This window comes from Myotis myotis, unplaced genomic scaffold (genome assembly GCF_014108235.1).
Source record: "Myotis myotis isolate mMyoMyo1 unplaced genomic scaffold, mMyoMyo1.p scaffold_m19_p_1, whole genome shotgun sequence".
NCBI lineage: Eukaryota > Metazoa > Chordata > Mammalia > Chiroptera > Vespertilionidae > Myotis > Myotis myotis.
This window is the reverse complement of record NW_023416313.1, coordinates 55,123,546-55,148,559: the sequence shown is the minus strand read 5'-3', so window position 1 is coordinate 55,148,559 and position 25,014 is coordinate 55,123,546. Positions and strand designations below refer to the sequence as shown.

The window sequence follows — 25,014 nt, the reverse complement described above, 5'->3', positions numbered from 1 at the left end:
GGTCTTGTGCTCCTCGCAGCTATCACCAATAACTCAGAAGCACAGCTAATAACTTGGACTTTCCACCGGCTTCCGCAGTTGGGGAGGGGCGGTCTTGTGGAACTGCGCCCTGAATCTGTGGGATCTGCTGCTATGGCCAGTAGTGCCAGAACTGAGTTAAATCATAGGCCACCCAGGTGGTCACAATTGCTTCATAGGTGGAGAACCCACACATCTGGTGTCTGAATGGAGCGGTGTTGTAGTAGAATATTAAGAGTAGAGGAAACACAGAAAAAAGTGTGTTTTCCTTTACAAGGTGGGGCAAAACTGGGCTTACAATTGTTCATATGGAAAACAATACACTAATAATACAAGAATAAACTCTGTGTTTTTACATACTCACAACTGTACACCTATTTTTGACCCACCCTTTATAATAAAATTTCCCAGTGCCTTTTGATCCCTTTGTTTACAATTGGTGAACAAACAAGTTGTGTACTAGTTTTGTAGAATTATCAAGGACAGCCCCCTCGCCAACACCACTGGGGACTCAAGATAGCACAGCATCACTGTTTGGGTTTGAAGGAGAGGAGTTTGAAGACTAACCTAACATCCAGATGAGTGACTGGCCCTCGGTCACGCAGGAAGTGGCTAAATGGGATAATACTTGCGAAGCGCCTGCAACAGTGCCTGGCACACAGCGCTGTCTGATTGTTGGCTATGATGAGAAGTGAGAGCCGATGTTCTAGCTGAGGCTCTTAGCTCACACACACTCCTGCCTCTCAATCATACCAACTCCTCTGAACTGATGGTTACCTATGACTTTGTAAGGAACGTCCCTTAACGTTGAGTGCGGTTTTAACTTACATTCTTGGATTTGGCTGCTAGGGATCCTTTTAACTTTAAAAAAGGAAACCCCTGTCTTCAAATCAACATTTCGGGTTCCGTGCGTTTTATGCGTGTGCTTTGTTTGTTTGTTTTGCTATAACCGTTCCGAACGAGTAAACATATCCTTTCGTATTCACTGAGAAAGCTGATAACAGGAATTCCTTTTACGCCAAGAACCTAGGGGACCCCCTTTGCTGGTTAAAGTGACAACGTAACGCTTATTTCACGTCACTCAAAGGCTCGGCCCCGCCCCTGCCCAGACGTGTCGGCCCCGAGGGCCTGCCGCTGACGTCACCACGCATGCCAACCCGCGACCTGGCGCCCGGGAATGACGTCAGGCCCGTGCGGGCCGCGCTTACCCACGCCATGCTGGGCGCCCGTGGCGCGGGGCTCTCGTGGGGCCTGCGGGCCGTGGCGCGGGCGTGGCCGTGGGGCGCGCGCGGACACTCCTTGGCCCTGGCGCGTGCGGCTGGTGCGCCCCGCCCGGAGGACCGGCCGTCCTCCGCGGGGCCGGGACCGGGACCGGGACCCCGCCGGCGTCGGCTCAGTCTGTCGGCCGCGGCGGTGGTGGACTCGGCGCCCCGCCCTCTGCAGCCCTACCTGCGCCTCATGCGGCTGGACAAGCCCATCGGTGAGTGCGGGCGGCGGGGACTGGACATGCAGCACCTGCCCCGAGACTGGCCTGGCCACGGGGAGCGGCGGACCCAGAGACCCCCGAACCTGGGAGCTCAGGGGGCGTGACCTGCCTGCCTGCCTTCACGCCCCTCTGAGTCCCAGCGTCTCAGCCGGCCCGCAAGTCCGCTCACTGCACAGCCCTTGTTCTAGTGCAGGGGTCCTCAAACTTTTTAAACAGGGGGCCAGTTCACTGTCCCTCAGACCGTTGGAGGGCCGGACTATAATTTAAAAAAAAAAAACTATGAACAAATTCCTATGCACACTGCACATATCTTATTTTGAAGTAAAAAAACAAAACGGGAACAAATATAATATTTGTATTTGCATGTGGCCCGCTGGCCGTAGTTTGAGGACCCCTAGTGAGTGGGGCAGAATCCGGCCGTGGCCCTCCGCGCACTGATTCACAGGCTGCAGCACTGGCACTGTGCTTCGTTTTCATCCTTCCCTGAGCCGGTAAAGCAGCGGTCTCAACCTGTGGGTCCCGCGACACTTTGGGGGTCGAATGACCCTTTCACAGGGGTCGCCTAAGACCATCGGAAAACACATATAGAATTACATATTGTTTTTGTGATTAATCACTATGCTTTAATTATGTTCAGTTTGTAACAATGAAAATACATCCTGCATATCAGATATTTACATTACGATTCATAACAGTAGCAACATTACAGTTATGAAGTAGCAACGAAAATAATTTAATGGTTGGGGGTGACCACAACATGAGGAACTGTAAAGGAAGGTTGAGAACCACTGCTAAGGCTCCCAAAGCCGATAAGCCATTGAAGATGGTGAGGAAATGAAGGCCCTGCCGCAGAGCCAGGACAGATGAAGGGAGTGCTTTGATGCTGGGGTTCTAGCTCTTTGCCCCACACCACCTTGACACAGATTTAACTCATGTGTGCCCGCTGGTGTGGCTCAGTGGTTGAGCGGGACCCATGAACCAAGAGGTCGCTGGTTTGATTCCCAGTCAGGGCACATGCCCGGGTTGTGGGTTCGATCTCCGGAGGGGGGTTGGGGGAGGAGGTTGCAAGAGGCAGCTGACAACTGACAGATGTTTCTCATCGATGTTTCTATCTCTCTATTCCTCTCTTTCTAAAATCAATTTTTTAAATGTTTTTAAAAGATTTAATTCATTTGAATGCAGTGCGTACTGCACTTAGGAACGAACTGCCTATCAGCTCACAATCGCCTCAGAGGATTTCCCTGCCTTTCCTGTTTAAAATACCACCCACTACCTCACTCTACCCCTTCACCCCATTTTTTGTTTTTGTAGTATTCTCCATTAACAAACCTTATGCATTTATTGGTTTATTGACTTCTCTAATACAATGTAAGCTCCACATAGATGGGATTTTAAAAATCTAGTTCCTAGAACAGAGCTGGGCAGTGGCATTGAATGAATTAATAAATTCCTACAATATCACCTAGCTTTAGAGACAGGAAGAGCTATGGAAACTCCTTGCTCTCAAGGAACTCCTAGTCTAGTTGAAAAAGCTGATACAAGTGAGACAGTATGTACATCGGGAAAGGCCAGTAATTACTGTGGATCTTCATTGCTGGGAAAAGTCAAGAAGAAAGTGTAATTCTGAGGACAGGTAGTTTTTGCAGGGAAGGGTAGAGCTCTTGGTGGGGGAAATATTTTTGCAAAATCCCCAAGATAGAGTGTTGTTGGCACACTAACAATATAAGCTGACCTGGAACCCTACATGGGTGTAGAAAACAGTGGGAGTGCAGGTCGGTTAAGAGCTGGACTGAAAAAGGATGGACACTGGTGAGAGCGGGGTAGAGGCTGAAATCCTGGTAATCTAGAATCTAGATCAGGGTTGACTTGAGGGCCACAATGGGTTCTTAAACTGGACCGGAGGGCCGGAACAAAAGCATGGATGGAGTGTTTGTGTGAACTAATATAAATTCAAAGTAAACATCATTACATGAAAGGGTACGGTCTTTTTTTTTTTTAGTTTGCTCACGGCTGATCTAGATGATGGCATTGCCATTGCAGTGCACATAAATACATTCACATGTGTAGCTACATCTTTTCCACCTTTGCCCAGCCATGACCCCAAATTAGGCCTTGTTTTTGGTATTCTAGGTTTGTGCACTACCTATTTGGGATCACAATACTAAGAGTTTCTAGCAATCAGCAATTAAAGTATGCAGGCAAAATAGATGATGATAGGCATAGCCCTGCCATCATGACCCCTTGCATATTGGGGCCAGATATAAGTGGATAGGCATAAATTTCCAAGCCCATTTCTAATCTGGAGCCTCATTATAATTCTATTCTTTGAGTCTGTGTCACAGAGCTTCATTGTAAGCTTACAAGCATCCAAGACAGATCAACAGCTGCTGTTACTCCCATTTCCATAAACCTCTAGCTTCTACTGTATTGCCTAGGCCAGCGGTTCTCAACCTGTGGGTCGTGACCCCTTTGGGGGTCAAACGACCCTTTCAAAGGGGTCGCCTAAGACCATTGGAAAACACATATATAATTACATATTGTTTTTGTGATTAATCACTATGCTTTAATTATGTTCAATTTGTAACAATGAAATTGGGGGTCACCACAACCTGAGGAACTGTATTAAAGGGTCGCGTCATTAGGAAGGTTGAGAACCACTGGCCTAGACCAATCCATAATCTACACTAATAAAAGAGAAACATGCAAATTAACCATCACTCCACCATTCCACTACACCCACAAGCCACGCCAACCAGCCAATCAGGAGTGAGTATGCAAATTAACCCAACTAAGATGGCGGTGGCCATGGAGTTGGAGTGAGCAGGAGGCTTGGGTTGCCCCGGCGATGGAGGAAACCAAGCTTCTCACCTGCCCTGACCGTCCCTGAGCTCTGCTCAAGGCTATCAAGTTTCAATTATAGAAGATAAATAAATCCCAGATACCTGCTTCCAGCCCAAAAGGAGAGGCTGGGAGCTTGGTTTGCTGGGGTGTGTGGTCAGCCTGAAAACGGCCCTCAGCCCCTCACCCAGGCTGGCCAGGCACCCCAGCGGGACCCCCATCCTGATCCAGGACACCCTTCAGGGCAAACCAGCTGGCCCTCACCCATGTACCAGGCCTCTATCCTATATAATAAAAGGGTAATATGCAAATTGACCCTAACAGCAGAGTGACTGGGAATGACTGGTCACTATGACACACACAGGGGGAGCTCTGCTCAGCCACAAGCCAGGCAGGCAGTGCTAAGGATGTCCAACTGCAGCTTAGGCCTGCTCCCCCCTGGCAAGTGGACATCCCTGAGAACTCCCGGGCTGCCAGAGGGATGTCTGAGTGCCGGCTTAGGCCTGATCCCCTCCCAGGGAGTGGGCCTAAGCCAGCAGGTGGACATCCCCCAAGGTGTCCCAGACTGCGAGAGGGCACAGGCCGGACTGAGGGAACCCCCCACACACACACATTTTTGTGCACCGGGCCTCTAGTAAGAGATTATAAAGGGGTTATGCATAAAGTTCTGGAGCCAAACCTCTTGGGTTTGAATCTTCACTCTGACCATTTGAGGGACCCCAATTAAGTTACTTTACCTCTCTGAGCCTTCATTTCTCATTTATAAAATGAAGCTACTATTAATACTGACTTTATAAGGTTGTCATAAGAACTCATTACTATATGCCAAATCTTTAGAACAGTGCCTAACATAATTAGCTATTACTTGAGAAGTGGGAATGGAGAAGTTTGGGTAATACTTATATGTACAGTATATTGAGAAGAGAACAGCTTTCATGCTTTGGTTCTAAATAAGGTGATGATTGCAAGATTTTAAGATAACTTATTGGTAGTTCTCTGTGTTACAGTTCATTCAACAAACATTATTTGAGCCCCTATGTATATGCCAGGAACATTAAGTTGGTAGTGGTAAATCCAGGTTTGATATTTCTTTATTGAAATTCTTTTGTGGGGTAATTTTATGTTCATTGTTTTACTTTGTTGAAGCTTAATCTTGTTACTCTTCATAAATCAAAATGTATTTTATTGTTTTTCAGAATGGATTAAAACTTCTTTCAAATGGGTCACAAACTATATTATTTCAGGAGGTTTCAGCAGGTGGCACTCTTCCATTAAATTGGTGGTGTAATTTTTTACTGCATTTATGGGTGATTATGCTGTCTTAAAGATAAGGTGTAATTCGTGAATGACTCTTGTTAGACTCCATTAGGCTCTTTTGTCTTTCCGTCACCTGCCAAAACTTGATCATTTTATTTAACCTCCCAGAGAGGTTTTCCTTTTTCTACAGTAAACATTTTTTTTTTTCTGAAATGTACCTGGGTATAATAAAAATAGTACCTAGCTCATAGGTTTGTTGTGAGAATCAAGTACTTTATGACAGCACCTGGCACATAGTAAGCCCTACATATTTTTGTAATATTGTTTGTGTTTTTATCACCAATATCGTCTTCTCATAATGCTGAAAGGTAGATATCTTTACTCTCATTATAGATGACAAAGAATGGACCTTGAAGTTTAATATACTGTAGTATCCGGTGTCATTTCACTTACTAGTGGCAGACAGCAAACAGGAGGTCTGACTTTCTCCTTCATTATAGGAACCTCCCTCTTCTGTAAGGGCAACCTACAGATTCATATTAGTAAGTGAATATGTCACCTATAATACAGACTTCAGGCTAAGAAAATTTTGTTCTTGACACAAAATGCTATAGATGATTACATATCTTTCTCTAGAATTATTTTTTTAGTGGAACCTTCAGTTCTAATTGCACCAGGAAAATAATGCTTGTGAAGTGATGGTTTTTCTTTTCTATTGGGGCAAGATTGGGTAGCTACTCTTCTGTCCCTCAGAGTTATAAAGAAGATTTAAACCCATTGTTTTAACCTCTGCACATCTGTTGCCTCGTGTGTAAAATAGGAATAATAATAGTGCATATTTTATAAGGGTGTTTTTGAGAATTAAGTGAGTTTATACATATAAATCATTTTTTAAAAATATGTTTTTATTGATTTCAGAGAGGAAGGAAGAAAGAGAGAGAGATAGAACTTCAACGATGAGAAAGAATCATTGATTGGCTGCCTCCTGCACGTCTCCTACTGGGGCATGTGCCCTTGACCGGAATCGAACCTGGGGCTCTTTAGTCTGCAGGCTGATGCTCTAGCCACTGAGCCAAGCCAGGTAGGGCTACATATAAAGCATTTAGAACACTGCTCGGCATTTCACGAACATTCAGTAAATGTTAGTGGGGGGCTCAGAATGAGTTGCCCACATTGTGCCTCTATGGTATGGGGATTACAGTATTTTAAGCTGAAGGTAATCAAGATTTTGCAAGGTCCAGAGAAACTTTTCCCTTTCCCTTAAATTTTCAATTGAGGGCCTTGTCTATAATAAAACAAGAATAACTTTTTATGACCTATTTAGAGGGCAGGGCAAACATCTAACTACTGAACATCTGCTCTTCTCATCAATCTGTGAATTAACTCCTTCTAGAGTTCTTTTGAAAGCCCCAGAGTTCTTACCTCCTTCCTTAGCTTAGGATGTCATATATACTTCATTTTACCATCTGTCTCTGAACCTCTCATGTATGTGGGAGTCTCTGACTCTTTCATGTATGTGGAGTTCCTGTGCATATGTATGTAATTAAATTTGGTTATTTTCTCTTGTTAATCTGTCCCATGTAGATTTAATTATTAGACTAGCCAAGAGAATCTGGAAGAGTAGAGGAAACTTTCTTCCTTCTCCACAGTAGCTATCGTTATTCACTTCTGGACTGGCCATTTCTCACTTTACGCTTTGCTTGCCTTTTGTGCTGTGTGAGTTTAAGCCCCTTTTGGAAAAGCCTCTCTGAGTTCTCCCTATTCTCTCCCCAGTTAACTTGGGTGGCACTGTTTTATGCCTTTGTAGGACCCTGTGCTTGCCCTATTGTTGAATTGTTCTGTTTTATGATTGTTTAACTGTGTTTCTTCCTTTTGATTTATAAGCTGTAAAAAGGCAGAAACCAGCTCTCAGTCACCATTGTATTTCCAGTTCCTAGAATAGCCCTGGCACGAAATACCTGCTTTATAAAGATTTGCAAATGAATAAAACTTAATGAAGCTTAAACACGATTATAAGGACTTTGTCATTTGATCATTTCTGTATAGGCTCTTTTTAAAAAAAAAAATGTATTTTTATTGATTTTAGAGAGTAAGGGAGAGAGAGATAGAAACATCAACAATGAGAGAGAATCATTGATCGGCTGCCTCCCACATGCCCCTACTGGGGATCGAGACCACAACTGGGCATGTGCCCTGACTGGGAATCAAACCATGACCTCCTAGTTCATAGGTGTACCCTCAACCCCTGAGCCACGCCAGCTGACAGGATCTGATCTTTCTTTAATCACATGTCTTGTTTCTCTTATATTGCTAAATATGGAAGGAAAACTCAGAATTTGTCTTCAAAGTACATATCTAAACATTTGTTGAAAGACTTTCTTTTGAAAGTAAGATAATTATTAAAGTTCACGTGTAAAATCTCTTATTCATATAACCCCTTATTTATGGTTTAACTTTCTGCGGTTTCAGTTACCCATGGTCAACTGTGGTCTGAAAATATCAAATAGAAAATTCCAACCCTGGCCAGTGTGGATCAGTTCGTTGGGCACTGTCCTGTGTACCAAAGGGTTGCTGGTAATGCATGCATATGATACAAAATTCTGAAGGCACAAAAGTATAGAGTGAAAACTAAGTCTCTCAGCCAACCAGTTCCCTCCCCAAAGACAAGTTTCTAATATAGCCTTCCTGACATGGTCTATGAACATACTAACATTCAAATGTATGTATTTGTTTTATATGTGTGTGTGCATGTATACACACACACGTATTAAAAATTTTCAGGTTGTCCATAAGGGTTGGCCATTTTGTAACCTCATCAGAAATACATGAGAGTATTTGACTCTCCAGGTATATTGTCACACTTTGGGTTTTGCCATTCTGGTGGGTGAAAAATGTTACATCAATGTAATTTGAATATATATTTCTCAAAGTTCATTATCTTTTCGTATGTATTTCTTTCCGAATAGTCCTTTATGATATGAGTTGCAAATTATATCCTTCCTCTATTTTTTAAAAAGTTCTTACTGATTTTTAGAGAGAAGGAAGGGAGAGGAGAGCGAGAGAAACATCTATGTGAGAGCATACCATCTATTGCACACACCCCACTAGGGATCAAGCCTGCAACCAGGGCATGTGCACTGACCGGAAATTAGACCAGCAACTTTTTGGATGCCCCAACCAACTGAGCCACACCAGCCAGGGCTATTGTCCCAGTTTTGTCATGTTTTTGAGTTTGTGTTTTTTACTTTGGGATGTGGTGTTTAAAAAAACGAAAACAATTAACCAACTTGAATTTGTACCTTGTTTATCTTTTTATTTTTGCATAGGAACATGGCTGTTGTATCTGCCATGTACCTGGAGCATTGGGTTGGCAGCAGAACCAGGCAGTTTTCCAGATTGGTACATGTTATCCCTCTTTGGCACTGGAGCTGTTCTGATGCGTGGAGCAGGCTGTACTATTAATGACATGTGGGACCGGGACTACGATAAAAAGGTACTTTTGTCCTCGAAAGGAACAGAGAGGCGTCTCTAAATTCTGCAGAGTAACATGGTGGCATCAGTTTTTTTTTGTTTGTTTTTTTTAATATATTTTTTATTGATTAAGATATTACATATGTGTCCTTGTCCCCACGTTACCCTCTACCCCACCCACCCCACCCCCGCTCATGCCCTCCCCCCCCCCCCCGTTGTCCGTGTCCATTGGTTAGGCCTATATGCTTGCATATAAGTCCTTTGGTTGATCTTTCCCCCTTACCCCTACCCTCCCCTACCTTCCCTCCAAGGCCCGACAGTCCAATCAATGCCTCTCCGTCTCTGGATGAGTCCTTGTTCATCAGTTTATGTTGTTCATTATATTCAACAAATGAGTGAGATCCTGTGGTATTTATCCGCTCTCCAGTTCCATCCATGCTGTGGCAAATGGTAAGAGTTCCTTTTTCTTCTTCCTCTTCTTAAAGAATACCTTTCAGCATTTCATATAATGCTGGTTTGGTGGTGATGAACTCCTTTAGCTTTTTCTTATTCGTGAAGCTCTTTATCTGACCTTCTATTCTGAATGATAGCTTTGCTGGATAAAGTAATCTTGGTTGCAGGTTCTTGCTATTCATCACTTTGAATATATCTTGCCACTCTCTTCTGGCTTGCATGGTTTCTGTTGAGAAATCAGCTGACAGTCGTATGGGTACTCCCTTGTAGGTAACTGACTGTCTTTCTCTTGCTGCTTTAAGATTCTCTCTTTATCTTTTGCTCTTGGCATTTTAATTATGATGTGTCTTGGTGTGGTCCTCTTTGGATTCCTTTTGTTTGGGGTTCTCTGCGCTTCCTGGACTTGTAAGTCCATTTCTTTCACCAGGTAGGGGAAGTTTTCTGTCATTATTTCTTCAAAAAGGTTTTTAATATCTTGCCCTCTCTCTCCTTCTGGTACCCCTATAATTCTGATGTTGGTACACTTGAAGTTGTCCCAGAGATTCCTTACACTATCTTCATATTTTTGGAATCTCTTTTCTTTTTTCTTTTTCAGTTCGGCATTTTTTGTTTCTTTGTATTTCAAATCTTTGACTTGATTCTTGGGATCCTCTTGTCTGCTGTTGGATCTCTGTAAATTATTCTTTATTTCAGTCAGTGTATGCTTAATTTCTAGTTGGTCCTTTTTCATGTCCTCCATGGTCTCACTATACTTATTGAGGGATTCATTAAATTTATCAGCGGTTTCCATAAAATTCTTGAAAAACCTTATAAACGTGGCCTTGAACTCTATATCCAGTCGTTTGCTTTCCTCCATTTCTGCCATTTGTGACCTGTTTCTTTGTCTCCGCATTTTGGCTGCTTCCCTGTATTGATAGAGTGGCCCTGCGCTCCAGGTGTCCTGTAGGGCCCAGTGGCTCAGCCTCCCCAGTTACCTGAGGTGGACACTCTTGGTGCACTCTTGGTGCCTTGGTTGTTGTAGGATCACTGGGAGGAATTGACCTCCAGGCCAATTGGCTGTGAGAATCAGCTGTGTCTGAAGTGGGAGAACTTCTGTGCTGAAGACACCCTTCTGGGGCAAGACTTGCTTCAGTGGGGCTTTGGTGCTCACTGAGTCTGCTCCCTGAGTGTGTCCCTTATGGATCTGAGGAGTTGCAATCTGGATGGTCCCCCTCTGACCACTGGGTACAGTGGCTCCTGGATCTAAGGAGGTGCTAATTCAGCCTCTGCCTGAGGCCACACAGCAGGAGCCACGAAGAAGCTCAGCTGTGAAGCAGTGCAAGCCGCTGCGGGGCCTTGGGCCTTCTCTTGGAAGTTCCGGGTCTGCCTGGCTAGGCTGCAGTTAGGTACATTCACATGCAAAAGCCTCTGCCGCAGCCTGGGTGGGGCGGGGTCTCAGGGAGTCAAAGGGCGGAGAAAGCAGCTATGGCCGATTCTCCGCCCGGAGTCGCGGGTCTCAGTGACCCGATAATTGCTGCAAGCACCTCTGAGGGAAAGCCGCACTCAAGTTCGCCCGCTGCCTGACAGTCCAGCTTCTCCCCGTATGAGTCCTGGGTCCCCAGAGACTTCCCAGAACTGGAGTTCAGAGCAGTCGGGAGCTTGTGATTCAAAAAAACAGCCGCGTCCTCAGGTGCCACCCCCTTTCCGCGCGCACGCGAGCCGCCGTACCTCTGCACTTCACCTCCGCAGCTCCTCTGGCTCTCAGTGTGCTTTTCTTTCCTTCTAGTTGTAGAATTTACACTCAGCCAGCCTTCCTGTTGTTCTGGATGATGTCTGCTCTGTCCTTTGCGGTATTTTTCAATTGTTGTGGGAGGCGGCAATTTCGTGGCATCAGTTTTGAATGGCACATAAAGCAACAGGATCATTTAGTGTCCTCACCGAAATCAGCGTAAGAAGTGCTGATACCAGTTGAATGAATAGCTGGTATTACAAGTGCAGTATATGTCCTTTCTTAGCACAAGAGCGGCCATTCAGACAAGGTGTGTACTTCATTTTTAGAAAATGAATTAGGATTTAGAAGGCTAGGGTAAAGATGTTAGGAGTGAAGTGAAAAATCTGTCCGAACCTTTTCTCTAAAAGAAAAATCTGTCCGAACCTTTTCTGTAAAAGAACTGTCATCCCTTCCTTTGTAATATATGTCAGAGCAATAACAATTCCTATGTAAACCAAATTTTAATGTAAATGAACATAGGCAGCCTTGTTAGCATTTGCTGTAATACTTCTTTTAAAAACATGATTTTATTCTTTTTTCTCCTCAGAAAAATAATATGTTTATTCTGAAAAATTCATACAGTACAGAAATAGAAAGGATGGGAAATACAAGTCCTCCTTTTCTCCTCCCCCAAAACCCCAGAGAAAACTTCAATTAAAGTTTGATACATTATATTCATCTGGATTAATTTCTCTGCATAATCTTTCACATGTATAGAATTATTTCTTGTTTTTTTAACAGATCATTGCTTTCTCAAGGGAAAGGCCCATCCTGTTTGCCTTTTATTCTAGCAGCCATGATATAACAAGCACAAGATCATTAAATGCTCAAGTAAATAGTCAAGTAAACTTTCATTGTAAAAGAAACCAATGATGAATTGTATAAAGTAAATAATCTTATGTATACACTGATATAAAGTGAATAGTCATCTCTAGTTTGCCTTTCATATAAGTCTGAATTTTCCTAAAGGCACCCCTCGAATGATTTTTAGTTTAATACAACAGTATGACAATATATTTTTTTAATTCATAAAACATTAATGAGTACTTGGTGTGTGTGAGACAAAGTGACAGCTTCTAGGATGGCATGGTTGAAAGACAACACTCCTGACCTCCCAGGCTAATAGCTATAATACAGCAGCACTATCATGAGAATGGTGTCCACAAGTGAACTTACTACCTCGGCCTAAGGGAGGAGGTCAGAGAGAACGTTCAGGGAGTGACCTTTGAGCTGTGTCACAAAAAGATGGCAAAAAAAAAAAAAAAAAAAGTGTGGGCTGCAGGGTGAGTCACTCCAGGCAGAGGGAAGAGTGGATACAGCATGGCAGTGAGATAAAGTACATTATGCTTGACAACTGCAATCATGGGGTTTGTGTGTGGCTGGAGGATATGATAGGGGCAGGAACTGCACAGTAATGGCCACTCGCCCCACAGATGCCTTGATCCGTGCCAGGAGATACATTTGATTTGTGGGTTCATGTCCTGGTCAGTTTTCATTCTGCATACCCATATGAATGAGGCATCTGCCATATGTCACTTCAGAATAATTCTTGACCATGTTTAGAGCAGCTAATATCCAAAAACTTTCAGAACCAATTTACAGCATGTATGGTTATGATGTTTGACTGAAAGTTTTGTAAGATGTTATCTTTGGGGGAACGTGATAAGGGTACATGGGCTCTCTATACTTTTTAAAATAGATTTTTTTTTCAAAAAACTGCATGTGAATCTACAATTACAACAAAAGAAATAGTTAGGAAAATAATATATTTAAACCAACTTTTTCCATTTTTTAAAAAATATATATTTTTATTGATTTTTTTACAGAAAGGAGGGAGAAGGATAGAGAGTTAGAAACATCGATGAGAGAGAAACATCGATCAGCTGCCTCCTGCACACCCCCTACTGGGGATGTGCCTGCAACCAAGGTACATGCCCTTGACCGGAATCGAACCTGGGACCTTTCAGTCGCAGGCCGACTGTCTATCCACTGAGCCAAACAGGTTAGGGCTCCATTTTTTAAATGAAGAAAATATGAACATTTTTGTTTCCCCTCAAGTAATTTGCTTTCCCCCTAGATAAAAGGGAGCTGACTAGGTATCCTACATCTCTCCATGCTATTTTCCTCTGATTAGAAGAATCCAGATTCTGTATTGACATGCAGCAAAGTGCTTAAGTGAGTGTCTTGCAGCTATTGAGGTGGTTTTGCTAACATGGATTTTAAAATGTTACATGCATCTCTTTTAAAGGATGAGTTAAAAAACTTGGCCACATTGTAATGCTTACTTCACAGTTTCTTAAAGGCTGTATATCATTAAGGATATGTTTATGGCTCCGGGTTTTAAGTGAATTGCCATTAGGTTATCTGGTTATTGATGTAAATAATATATTTATCAACATTAGGTTGATAAACATTGAAATACTCTATTGATTTGGTTTTATAAGCTGTGAGCTCTCTGGTTTCATAAAAACCACATACAATATGTTTTGATCATCGTGTTACATAATTTTTAGTCTTGTCACTGAGTGCTGACCTTCAGCTTTCAAATTTAGGTAGGCAATTATAACTACTAAAGGGCCAGTGTAATCATGTGGTTAGTGTGGTCAGTGGGAGTGGACTGACTGTGTTACTGTGTTACCTGTGACTTTGGAAAGTTACTTAGCCTCTGCTTCAGTTTCCTAAAATTTAGAAATGGCAAGACCTTGTGAGTGGCTAAAACAGGATTCAGTGATGTGGTGCACATGTAGCTCTTAGAATAGTGGCACATTGTCAATACTCAGATACTCGCTGGGAGAATCATAATATCCTGAAACAAATAGAGAACATAAATATTATTTCCAACTGAAACCATAGGGCCCAAAACAAGTTCTGGCACTTTAACCAAGACGAGTCATTACAGTTTGATAACTGTTTATTGCAGAGTGAAACATGCTGTAAATTGGTTCTGCAAGTTTTTTCTGTAAAGAATGATAGTAAATATTTTAGGCTTTCTGGGCCATACTGTCTTTGTTGCAACTACTCTGTTGGAGCATAAAAGCAGCCATGCACAATATATAAACAAATGGGTATGTTTCTCTCAATAAAACTATTTGTGAGCACTGAAATTTGAATTTCTTATTTCCATGTGTCACAATACATTACTCTTTTTAAAAATTTATTTTCAACCACCTAAAAAAGTAAAAACCAGCCTTAGTTCATGGTCCATATAAAAACAAACAATAGGCTGGATTTGGAATTGCTAACCCTTGATATAAATCATATAAAAATATGTTATATTAATAATAGTTAACAGTTATTGCATACTTATATGCCTCAAACACTGCATTTACTCTGTGAAGTAGGTGCTATTAATTACTTCTCTCCCTTCTCCCTCTTTCTGTTTTTCCTTTAACAGATAAGTAACTTAAGCCCAAGAGAGATTAAGTAATTTATCAAAATTCATACAGCCAGTAAGTGATGGAATTGGATTCAAATGCTGGGCTCTCTGATCTCAGATCCTGAGTTCTTTTAGCAATGTTGAAAATTTTGAATATGTTTTTTATTTGTGGTTCAATTTAAAATAATCACATTCATGATCTTTTGGAAAGAAAAGAACAAGTTAATATATATTATTTGTTCACATAATTTCTCTTTCTTCTTTCACAGTGGATTTGCCCTTTATATTTGGGTGCAGCTAATAAAAGATTACAGACCCATCCTAAATAACCTGGCAAAAACACTCCAACTTTCAAACCCAGATTATCTGTCTTTTTTCTTCACATCTGACTTCTGATTGCAGTGCTTCCCACATGATATTAGTCTTATTTAACATGCACTGCAATTTTTCCCTCTGAAAGTTCATATTATTATTGTTCCTCTTTATGGAAATTGAACATACACTTGTTAATTACTAGATAAGGAAGTCGTTTTATTTTGTTTGCTTAGGGGTGTGGATGGGAGATAGAAAGGAGAACGAGTGGTGGGAAATTTTTGTTCTTTTCAAAGCTACTTTAGAACGAGTGGTGGGAAATTTTTGTTCTTTTCAAAGCTACTTTAGAACGAGTGGTGGGAAATTTTTGTTCTTTTCAAAGCTACTTTAAAATACCAACTTTTGATTCTTGGCAGTATTTCCAATGTTGATTTCACCTTTTATTCATATTTCTGCCTAAGTGCTTACCATGGACCAGTATCTTGATGAAATGTTTAAATAAATGATTGAGCCATTGTGTGAGGCTAAGGTATCTATTTTTATGCACTAAGGTTACAAGAACAGCAACCCGCCCAATAGCTGCTGGAGACATTTCGACTTTTCAGTCCTTCATTTTTCTCGGGGGACAGCTGACCCTGGCACTGGGAGTTCTTCTGTGTCTGAATTACTACAGGTATAGTAAATGTGTTTTTCATAATCATGTATGAAATATCTCCTTTGAAATGGAGGAAATAGAAGTAAAATAAAATTGAAATATCTTTATCATAAAGCTGTTTATTGGCCACCTGTTGAGCATCTGTAAGTTAGCAAGTATAAATAAATCACCGCATTGTCACATCAAGTATGTTTTCATCCAAAGGAGTTAAGATAAGAGATCAGCATTTAATTTATCCCGAACCACCTTTAGTACTTACACTGCATGTTCCTAAGGTTCACAAGACACTTCACAGGTTTTCTAGATGCCTGCGTGTGTGTGTGTATACTCATTTATACAGGGATGAGCAAACGTAGGTTTAAAGTTGTTCACACGAGAAATACTACAATAATTAATAAATAATAATACAAGAATAAACTTCCATGTACTCACAATTGTAAACCTACTTTTTCCCACCTCTGCATTATTTTATTTCGGTGTCTCTGAAGTCGATAGAAGCAGAAGTGGTTATACTCATTATGCAAAAAGAGGAAATGGTCTTTCCCAGAGTTAGGTTCCTAATCCATAATAGATGAAAAAAGTGAAAGGACTCATTTCTTTATCTCAAACACAGACAGAATTAAACTTCTGTGCATTAGATGGCTGTTTACAAAGTGCTTCAATAAGAGAAAAAAGAGGTCACCAAACAAGCACTATTTTATAGAGACTAGACTTAATTATATATATGTTGCCCTGCTAGCATCACTCACATGAAAACTTTGGAAGATTATTTCTGGAGGGGTGGTGTTAGGCGCCCTTTGAGGTACCTAAGAATGAATGTCTTACGTTATTATCCTTTCATAGGGGCTTTGTGACCTTAACCTCTTCCAGAGAAATAACACCCCATTGTATGTGGAGGGAGGGATACCTTGACTCTGATTCTCTGTTAGGACGTCTGTTTCTAGCTGTCTTAATGTTTGAATATAAAATTTAGAGAGGCAGTAGCATATGGTAATAAGTTGGACTTTGAGTCAAACTGCGTTAAGTTTGAATTCTAGCCCTACTACTGACTAGCTGTATGACAATTACTTAATATCTCTCTCTCTCATATATATATATATATATATATATATATGTATATATATATATATATATATATATATATAATTGATTTCAGAGAGGAAGGAAGATGGAGAGAGAGAGACAGAAACATCAATGATGAGAGAGAATCATTAATCGGCTGCTTTCTGCATGTTCCCTACTGGGGATTGAGCCCACAACCTGGGCATGTGCCCTTGACTGGAATCTACCTGGGACCCTTCAGTCCGCAGGCCGATGCTCTATCCACTGAGCAAAACCAGCTAGGGTTAATCTCTTTGAGCTTTAGTTTCCTCATCTGCAAAACAACAAGTGGAATTAAGCTATCTGCCTCTTAAGGTTGTGGTGATGATTATAATGAGTTAATATATGTAAAGCAGTTAGAGCAGTGCCTAATACATGAAAGCACTACATGCGTTAGCTGTTGTTATTGTTTGGTTATTTTGTAACACTTAAAATATTTTTAATCATACTTTATCTGTATCAAAGTCCAGGAAGAGAATTTTACATAACAAAAAATATAATTTTTAAGATAATTTTCCCAATTAGTGTTACTCTCATCTTATTTAGTGATTTGTAAGAGATGATGATGTTAATCTTTCTAATGGTTTTTCTTGATTTCAGTATAGCTCTTGGAGCAGCATCCCTACTTCTTGTCATCACCTATCCACTAATGAAAAGGATTACGTACTGGCCTCAGTTAGCCTTGGGTGAGCTTGAATTAACTATAACTATTTCCTGTGATACCCCAAACTATACTTTTAGATATAATATTATACATGCATACATACATATACAATATGGCAAATAAGATGTCAAGTCAGTCATGAAATTTTCCAAACCAAGAATAGTTTTTCTTTTTTCTTTTTTTCAAGAAAGAGAGGAGGGGGGGGGGGGGGGGAGAGAAACATTGATAGGTTGCTTCCCGTATGCACCCTGACTGGGGATAGAACCTGCAGCCTAAGTATGTGCCCTGACCAGGAATCGAACCTGCGACCTTCTGGTGCATAGGACGATGCTCCAGCCAACTGAGCCTACTAGCCAGGGCAGATTTTCATATTTTAAAGAAGGACAATTAGCCATTTCTGTTGGCTAAAAAATCTTGAATATTTAATTTTCCAAAATGCTCTTTTACAAATCTAGGTATGTCATGAAGGAAAACATTAGCTGCCTTGAGCCTACCTCTCTCATTAGGTGGTTGATCTAGCTGCCCCGAAGACTTGGGGCTGGCCTAGAAAACACTCCGAGCAGGAGAACGGGTTTAAGTGCAGTGGGCCTTACGAGTTTAATTCGTTCCGTGACGGAGCTCATAACTCAGATTACTCGTCTGTCAAATCACTGTGACGTTCGCTGCGCCAACTAGCGGTGGGGTATCTGAAGCTGGCTCGTAACCCGAATTTTTTTGAGCTTGCAACTCAAAGCAAAAAATCGGCCGAGAGATGGCTCGTATCTCAAAAAAACTCATTAGTCGGGGACACTCGTAAGTCAAGGCCCCACTGTATGTGTGACAGCTCAGCGGCTTCTCAGGGATCCCTTTCTGTGAAGCTTTCCTTAGACTTTGGGGGGGGGGGGGGGGCGTTATAGCCCTCTGGGCTCCCACAGCCCTCTGACAAGACACTTACTCATTTCAAGTATTGAGAGCCGCCTCTGTCTCCCCAGGAATAAATTGTAAATGCCTAAAGGATAAAGCATTCATTACATTTGAATGGCTCAGCATCTCACATAGCACTTGACACATCACAGGAATTCAATAAATGTTTATAAGTAGAAAGAGAGGTAGATAGGAGGTAGGTAAGTCAAAATCTTTTGCAAAAAATATCTACTAGTCTTTTATTCCTAGAGTAATCCTAAAACTATTTTAGTTCTTTGAATTTTTTCCCCCAGTAAAAAAAGAACCTAAAGCTACTCCAGAAATTGATTTGAGGCTGACTGCAAAGTTGTGGGGGAATACTAATTTTTTCTAAGACCCTCTCATTCAATGTATTTCTTTTTATTTAAAATATATACATAGGGCATTATATTCTCATCTGATCTGGGACACCTTTGGTAAAAGGAGGATAAGCATTTCCTATCTATAAGATAATATTAAGAAAGCTGGTATATTTACTTCAGATATTTATTGAACTCCTAACTTTTACTTTGTGCCAGCAATCACACCAGGTACTAGGAAAATAAAAGTGACTAAAACACATTCACTGTCCTGATGGAGTCGGAGCAGGAGACAGTGATGAACAGAGCATTGCAGTGTAGCGTACTGGCACACCGAGGGCTGCGGGCCCACAGGGGAGGCCCTGCGTCAGCTGAGAGAGTCCGAGTGGAAAAAGGCAACAAGGAGAAAAGGGGCTTCTGAGAAAAGACGTTTGGGACCCATTGAGTTAGAGGTGCCAGAGGGACTTGCAGGTGGAGATGTCCAGCAGACAGTCCAGTCCAGTGGCTAGTCTGAAGACTGAGAAGGCCTGCACAGAGACTCAGGAGTCGTCAGCATGTAATCCTCAGCGAGGAGGGCTTGTGGCATAAACCAGGGTTCCTGTCTATACTCTTCTTTCTATACCTAGAGGGGAAGTAGAGTGATAATGGGAAGGTCACAGGATTTTAACTCGGGTCTAAGTCCAGACCCCAGCATCTATTATTTGTTGACTGTGCCAGGCACCATACTAGGTAGGATAAATGTTCTCATGAAACCTATGTATCGGGGGGGTATTATTCTTTCTCTTAGCTATGTTATTTTAATTGTTTATTCGCCTGTCTGAACCTGTTTTCTTTTTTAGAAAATGTAGCTAATAACTACCACAAAGAGCTGAGAGAATTTAAGAAAGAAACGTATTAGAAAACAGCATACCCAGAAGCACTTAATACAAGCTGATGCCCCTCCCCCTCCCTTTGGAATTCGGAAGTCCAGTTAGACTTTTCCTCTCTCTCTGTTTCACTCCTTCTAGGGTTCACTTTTAATTGGGGAGCACTACTTGGATGGTCTGCTGTCAAGGGCTCCTGTGATCCATTTGTTTGCCTGCCTCTTTATTTTTCTGGAATCATGTGGACTCTAATATATGATACTATCTATGCCCATCAGGTAAAGAAACAACATCATTTTTCTTTAGCTTAGTTGTTTTTTTAAAAAAACTTTAAGAACCAAACTAAAGGGAACGTATTTTTTTCTAAAAACATCATTCACACTTCCATGGTACCAACAAAATATGTCTATTCATGTGCATGTATATTTACCAAAGAGATCAACCCGTTTATTTTATTTATAATAATTAAAGTAGCATTTACTATATGCCAGGCACTGTTTTAAATACCTTGCAAACACTAATTTAACTCTCATAATAACCTGAGAGGAAGGCACTTTTATTATCCCTATTTTGCAGATGAGGAAACATGCCTGGGAAGTAATTTGTCCATGTCACATAGTTAGTGGATGGCAGAGCTGAGATTCAAACCCGAACAATCCTCTCCTGTCCCTCTGTTGATGCCTCTAATCATTGAACCAGGCAGCTTCTTTACCTAGTATAGGTAATAAATGTTTTCCTAGATTTTTACCTATTTTTGTCATTAACGCTTTAAGACTAGGCAATAATACATCATAATTTTTTTAAACAATTTGTCTGTTTTGGCCATTTCAGTTGTTTCTGAGTTTCTGCATTTAGAAACAGTATTGTTTTAATTACTAATGTCTTTATGACTATGAGCTTTTCAGGTAAATTTTTAGGACTGGTGTTACTTAAAGGACATAAATATTTTTATAGTTTTTGTATTGCCTTTTCATAAGTTTAATTAAAAAAACCTTTTTAAAATTTTTTTGGGTTTATGTTCTTAATTTTCCTTTTATGTTTATGAACTGTGAAAAAAGGGTTTCTTAGTATTTTTATGACTGTGTGTTCTCAATCATTTACTTAAAGAATATGTCATGATTTAATGAAATTTTGTTTCTAATATTTTAGTCTGGATTTCATCCTGCGTTCTTTCATTAACCCCTTCCCCTCACCACATTTATATTATGAAAAAGTTGCCAGATCTATAATCAGCCTGATTTCCTAAAGTGAAACTTAATAGTTTAGAGGAGATGCCTGTACTTTTTGCAATAAGATCTGGGACCAATGGTTAGGATAGCTGTACGTCAGTTAGGTTAACTTCTTCAGTAAAACACCATATACTCATTGACACTTTGGTAGTCCACATAATTAAAGATACAGTTTTCACTGGAACCCCACACTCATTATTGTTTGTATTTGGGACTCCAAAAAATAGCTGTGTGCCTGCAGAGTTCAGCGTGCAGCCTCTGATAATCACAGGACCATAATTATAACAGCATATGGAAATGCTTGCAAATATGTTTGCTAGAGGAAACCAGCCAGCTAGATGGGAGTGTTTCATCAAAACCTTAAACAGAAAGGATATGATGGGAGAGACTAGGAGTAAATTGAGTTAGAAGTGAAATGTGAATGGATGTTGTGTAGTAAGTGAGCATTTTTTTACATTTGTGATTTCAACAAGATTGAAACTAAAATGTAAGGAAATTATTAAGACTTGAGAACTCTGTAATAAGGAGGAGCTCTATAAAGAATTTGAGTTGAGTTTTACTTTTGATGTAGTAAAAGTGTAGTTAAAAGTCAATAGGGAAAAAACGTCAATAGGGTTATAAGAAGTACAGTGACATGTAGAAATAGAGCTGGAAGAGAATTTTAGCAGTAACATTTAACTTTGACTTGGCTGCACATTCATTACTGATCATCCCATGTTCTGAGTTACTCATCTTTCACAGCTCATAGTGTATCTTTATGGTTATACTAGAGCAGTGGTTCTCAACCTTCTGGCCCTTTAAATTCAGTTTCTCATGTTGTGACCCAACCGTAAAATTATTTTCGTTGCTACTTCATAACTGTAATATTGCTACTGTTATGAATCGTAATGTAAATATCTGATATGCAGGATGGTCTTAGGCGACCCCTGTGAAAGGGTCGTTTGACTGCCAAAGGGGTCGCGACCAACAGGTTGAGAACCGCTCTACTAGAGGCTCAGTGCATGAATTTGTGCACTGGTGGGGTCCGGCCAGCCCTCCCTAGTCGGGGCCAATTGAGCCAGGGGGAGGGGGAGCAGGAGACACGGGAGGTTGGCTGGCCAGCCCTGCCCCTGATCAGGGGCCGGGGGTGGGAGGCTAACCAGGGGAGGGGCCGCTGGCCCACCCTGCCCCCTGGTCAAACTCCCAAAGGGACAATATGCATATTAGCCTTTTATTATATAGGATATAACTGTTCTTTAAAAGACAGTGTCCCCTGGAATTAGGTAGCAGTGATTGCACAACCTTGTGAATATACTAAAATCACTGAATTGTACACTTCAAAATGGCGAATTTTATGGTCTGTCAGTAAAAGACAATTTCTTATTACTTTTTGATGTTAGGACAAGAGAGATGATGCTTTAATTGGCGTGAAGTCCACAGCACTGAGGTTTCGTGAAAACACCAAGCAATGGCTTAGTGGCTTCAGTGTAGCAATGCTGGGGGCGCTGAGCCTGGTGGGTGTGAACACAGATCAGACCGTGCCCTACTACACTGCTCTGGCTGCTGTCGCAGCCCATCTGACTCACCAGGTTTGACCACCTTATTTCCCCCCCTCATTCTTCCTTGCTATAAATTATAAATATTTAAATGAAACAGTCTCTGTGTTTACCAAGCAAGGTACTTCTTGCACTGCCTTGAACTGGCTTGAATCACCCCCTCCCCTGTCCCATCTTACCATATAAAAGAGTTATATTATTTTAAAGAGATAATCTAAAACTAAATGTAGATCTTTCCCCCTCTGATTTTTCGGGAATTAATTCTGGAAATTCAGCAATGTCTGAAGGTTGTGGGTTGAATTGAATTACTCTGAAAGCAACTAATCAACACAACTTCACTTTAAAATGTCGGCTTCTGGTGATGCTTAGTGAACTCATTAGTCATAGGTTTAGATTCCCCTGGTATAGAGACCAAGGCTGGATATGTCATGAAATTATAACATGTCAGAATTCTGCCTAGATAGTAGGAAACTGTCATTTCAGGATATGTCCCCAGCACCCTTGCCCCTACAAGCTGATATTGTGAATCTATTTTATTGACTTGTGTAAAATGAATGAACTAAATCTAATTTTAATTAAATAGATTGATGCAAAAATACAGTCCATTAACAACCAGTGTTTTCTGTTACTTTCTTTGAATAGAAGTTAGTGAACCTGCCCTCACTGGTTTGGCTCAAAGGATAGAGCGTCGACCTGCGGACTGAAGGGTCCCGGGTTCGATTCCAGTCAAGAGCATGTACCTTGGTTGTGGGCACATCCCCAGTAGGGGGTGTGCAGGAGGCAGCTGATCGATGTTTCTCTCTCATCGATGTTTCTAACTCTCTATCCCTCTCCCTTCCTCTCTGTAAAAAATCAATAACATATATTTAAAAAAAAAAAGTTAGTGAACCTATATTTAGATGATCTGTTTCATATAGATTATTGCAAGTTATTTTTCAGAGTAAGCAAAACTTACAGAACATGGCGTGAAGGAAACTAAAATCCGATGTCTATAAAGGAAACCCTATGCTACATCCCCTTCCTTGTTTTTCTCACTAGGAAAGCTAAAACATACGAATTGGTGATTCTCCAGGATTCTCAGATCTCATTGTTTTCTTCCTTAGAATTTCCCAGCATCCTCTTTTGGTCATAACTCAGCTCCACAGGATTGCCTGGTCAGGATAATGGAGATCGAGCACTATTTAAGCACCTGAATATCAGTGGAGAAAGGCAAAAAATTATGAGGACAATCACAAATGTTATAACAAATATTTGTAACTCACTTTATATTCTCAATTACATTTGTGGTCCTCTCTTCAGTCTGACACAATATTTTAGGATGGACATAGCCTTCCAGTATTTGAAAAGAAAGGAAATCACGATGATTTTAAGGCTGCAGGCCACAGTAACCGGAGTTGGGAGGATGCTGATGCTTAAGCCTAGGGAAGAGTAAGACAGGCACATGAGACTTTGCTGATACAGCTGCAGGGCTGCCATGGAGAACAGGAGTATTATTGTCTTAGGTCACCAACTGCAAATCTAGGTTACTAGGATTCCCTTCTCTTTGTGGGGATGGGAGGGAGATTTACACATGGATGGGGGGTATTTTTTATTATAAATAAACAGGAAGGCTCACTACAGGCATTTAGTAGGTGAGGACCAGGTATATTAAATATCTTTCAGCACACTAGACAGCCCTACACTATAGAGTTGTCCTGCCCAAATGTGACTTGTTCTCCTGCTGAGAAACATTTTTCTAAAGAATAAAGCTAGAAAAGGAGGGTAGGAGCTATAGGAAGCAGATTTTAGATCAATCGATAGAAGGAAGAGCTTTCTAAATAGAGCTGACAGTAGCATGGGTTGCCTCTCAAAGCATTCACACACCATCATGGGGAAGTTTTTAGGACGCAGCTTAGATGATGTCCCGTGATATGGTAGATCTGTCTACATTGGGGAACTGTTTGGGGTGCATTAAGGGCTTCCCATTGCTTACAATTATGTAGCAGAGTGCTGATACCTTCTCCAATGATGTGTTTGTGATGCCAGAAAGTCCATACTGGTACTAATGCAGCACTGTGTTCTTTTACAGATTTACACTCTAGACATCCACAGACCTGAGGATTGTTGGGAAAAATTTGCCTCCAACCGAACAATAGGACTAATCATTTTTTTAGGGATTGTCCTCGGGAACCTGTGGAAAGAAAAGAAGACAGATGAAACAAAGAAAAATACAGATAGTAGAACAGAAAATTAGCAATTGAAGTTTCTCTAGGAATTTTTTAATCAGACTTTTACAAAACACTCAGGTCTTGTTGCTGCATAATTAGATTTGAATAAGAGTCTTACACTATATGTTAGAGAATTAAGAATCAGAAGATGAAGACTTCAAGCATATTTTCCTGGATTTTATTTCAGCTATTTACCAGCAAAATTCTTCCTCTCTCACAGAAACCTGGGACTCATCAGGATTTAAGATGACCTTGAGTATTTAAGTTGACGCATTCTTCTTATAATTCTCATCTGTGGTCATGGGAGTTGTATGAGTTTAGGACTTTAAAAGAAACCTGACATGTATCTCATCTAAATGTAAGAAAAATGGACTCTTTTTTTAGGGGAAAATTAAACTGCCACGGAAAGTTGGGGCTTATTGTTCTTTATTTTGACCTTTCCTCACTGTCAAAAGCTGTAATTCAGAAAACCATTCTATTTTTTATATTTTAGGAGAATTTCAGTAAATAATTTGTTTTTTCCTGCTATATCCATACATACTGCTGTTGTTGATAAAA

The 25,014-nt window shown here is 40.9% G+C and overlaps 1 protein-coding gene across 2 annotated transcripts; it reads left to right on the top strand.

Annotated features, from left to right (window-relative positions):
- Nucleotides 1-1,194: 1,194 nt before the first annotated feature.
- COQ2 (coenzyme Q2, polyprenyltransferase) lies at nucleotides 1,195-24,870 on the top strand. Of its 2 annotated transcripts, XM_036338150.1 has the most exons (7): nucleotides 1,197-1,498; nucleotides 8,926-9,092; nucleotides 15,513-15,634; nucleotides 17,318-17,403; nucleotides 19,630-19,763; nucleotides 22,094-22,282; nucleotides 24,318-24,870. In XM_036338150.1, exons 1-7 carry the CDS (start codon nucleotides 1,234-1,236, stop codon nucleotides 24,480-24,482), a joined length of 1,128 nt encoding a protein of 375 aa, XP_036194043.1. In that variant the 5' UTR covers nucleotides 1,197-1,233; the 3' UTR covers nucleotides 24,483-24,870. The 2 variants fall into 2 exon arrangements, with proteins under 2 accessions (XP_036194053.1, XP_036194043.1); XM_036338160.1 differs by lacking the exon at nucleotides 22,094-22,282 and having other exon boundaries at nucleotides 1,195-1,498.
- The last annotated feature ends 144 nt before the right edge of the window (nucleotides 24,871-25,014 follow it).

Excerpts from the sequence above, each read along its gene's own strand:
- COQ2 (XM_036338150.1), top strand. The coding sequence starts at position 1,234 with ATGCTGGGCGCCCGTGGCGCGGGGCTCTCGTGGGGCCTGCGGGCCGTG. Across the intron at positions 1,499-8,925 it reads GCGGCTGGACAAGCCCATCG|GAACATGGCTGTTGTATCTG; the intron begins GTGAGTGCGGGC and ends ATTTTTGCATAG. Across the intron at positions 15,635-17,317 it reads CTGTGTCTGAATTACTACAG|TATAGCTCTTGGAGCAGCAT; the intron begins GTATAGTAAATG and ends TCTTGATTTCAG.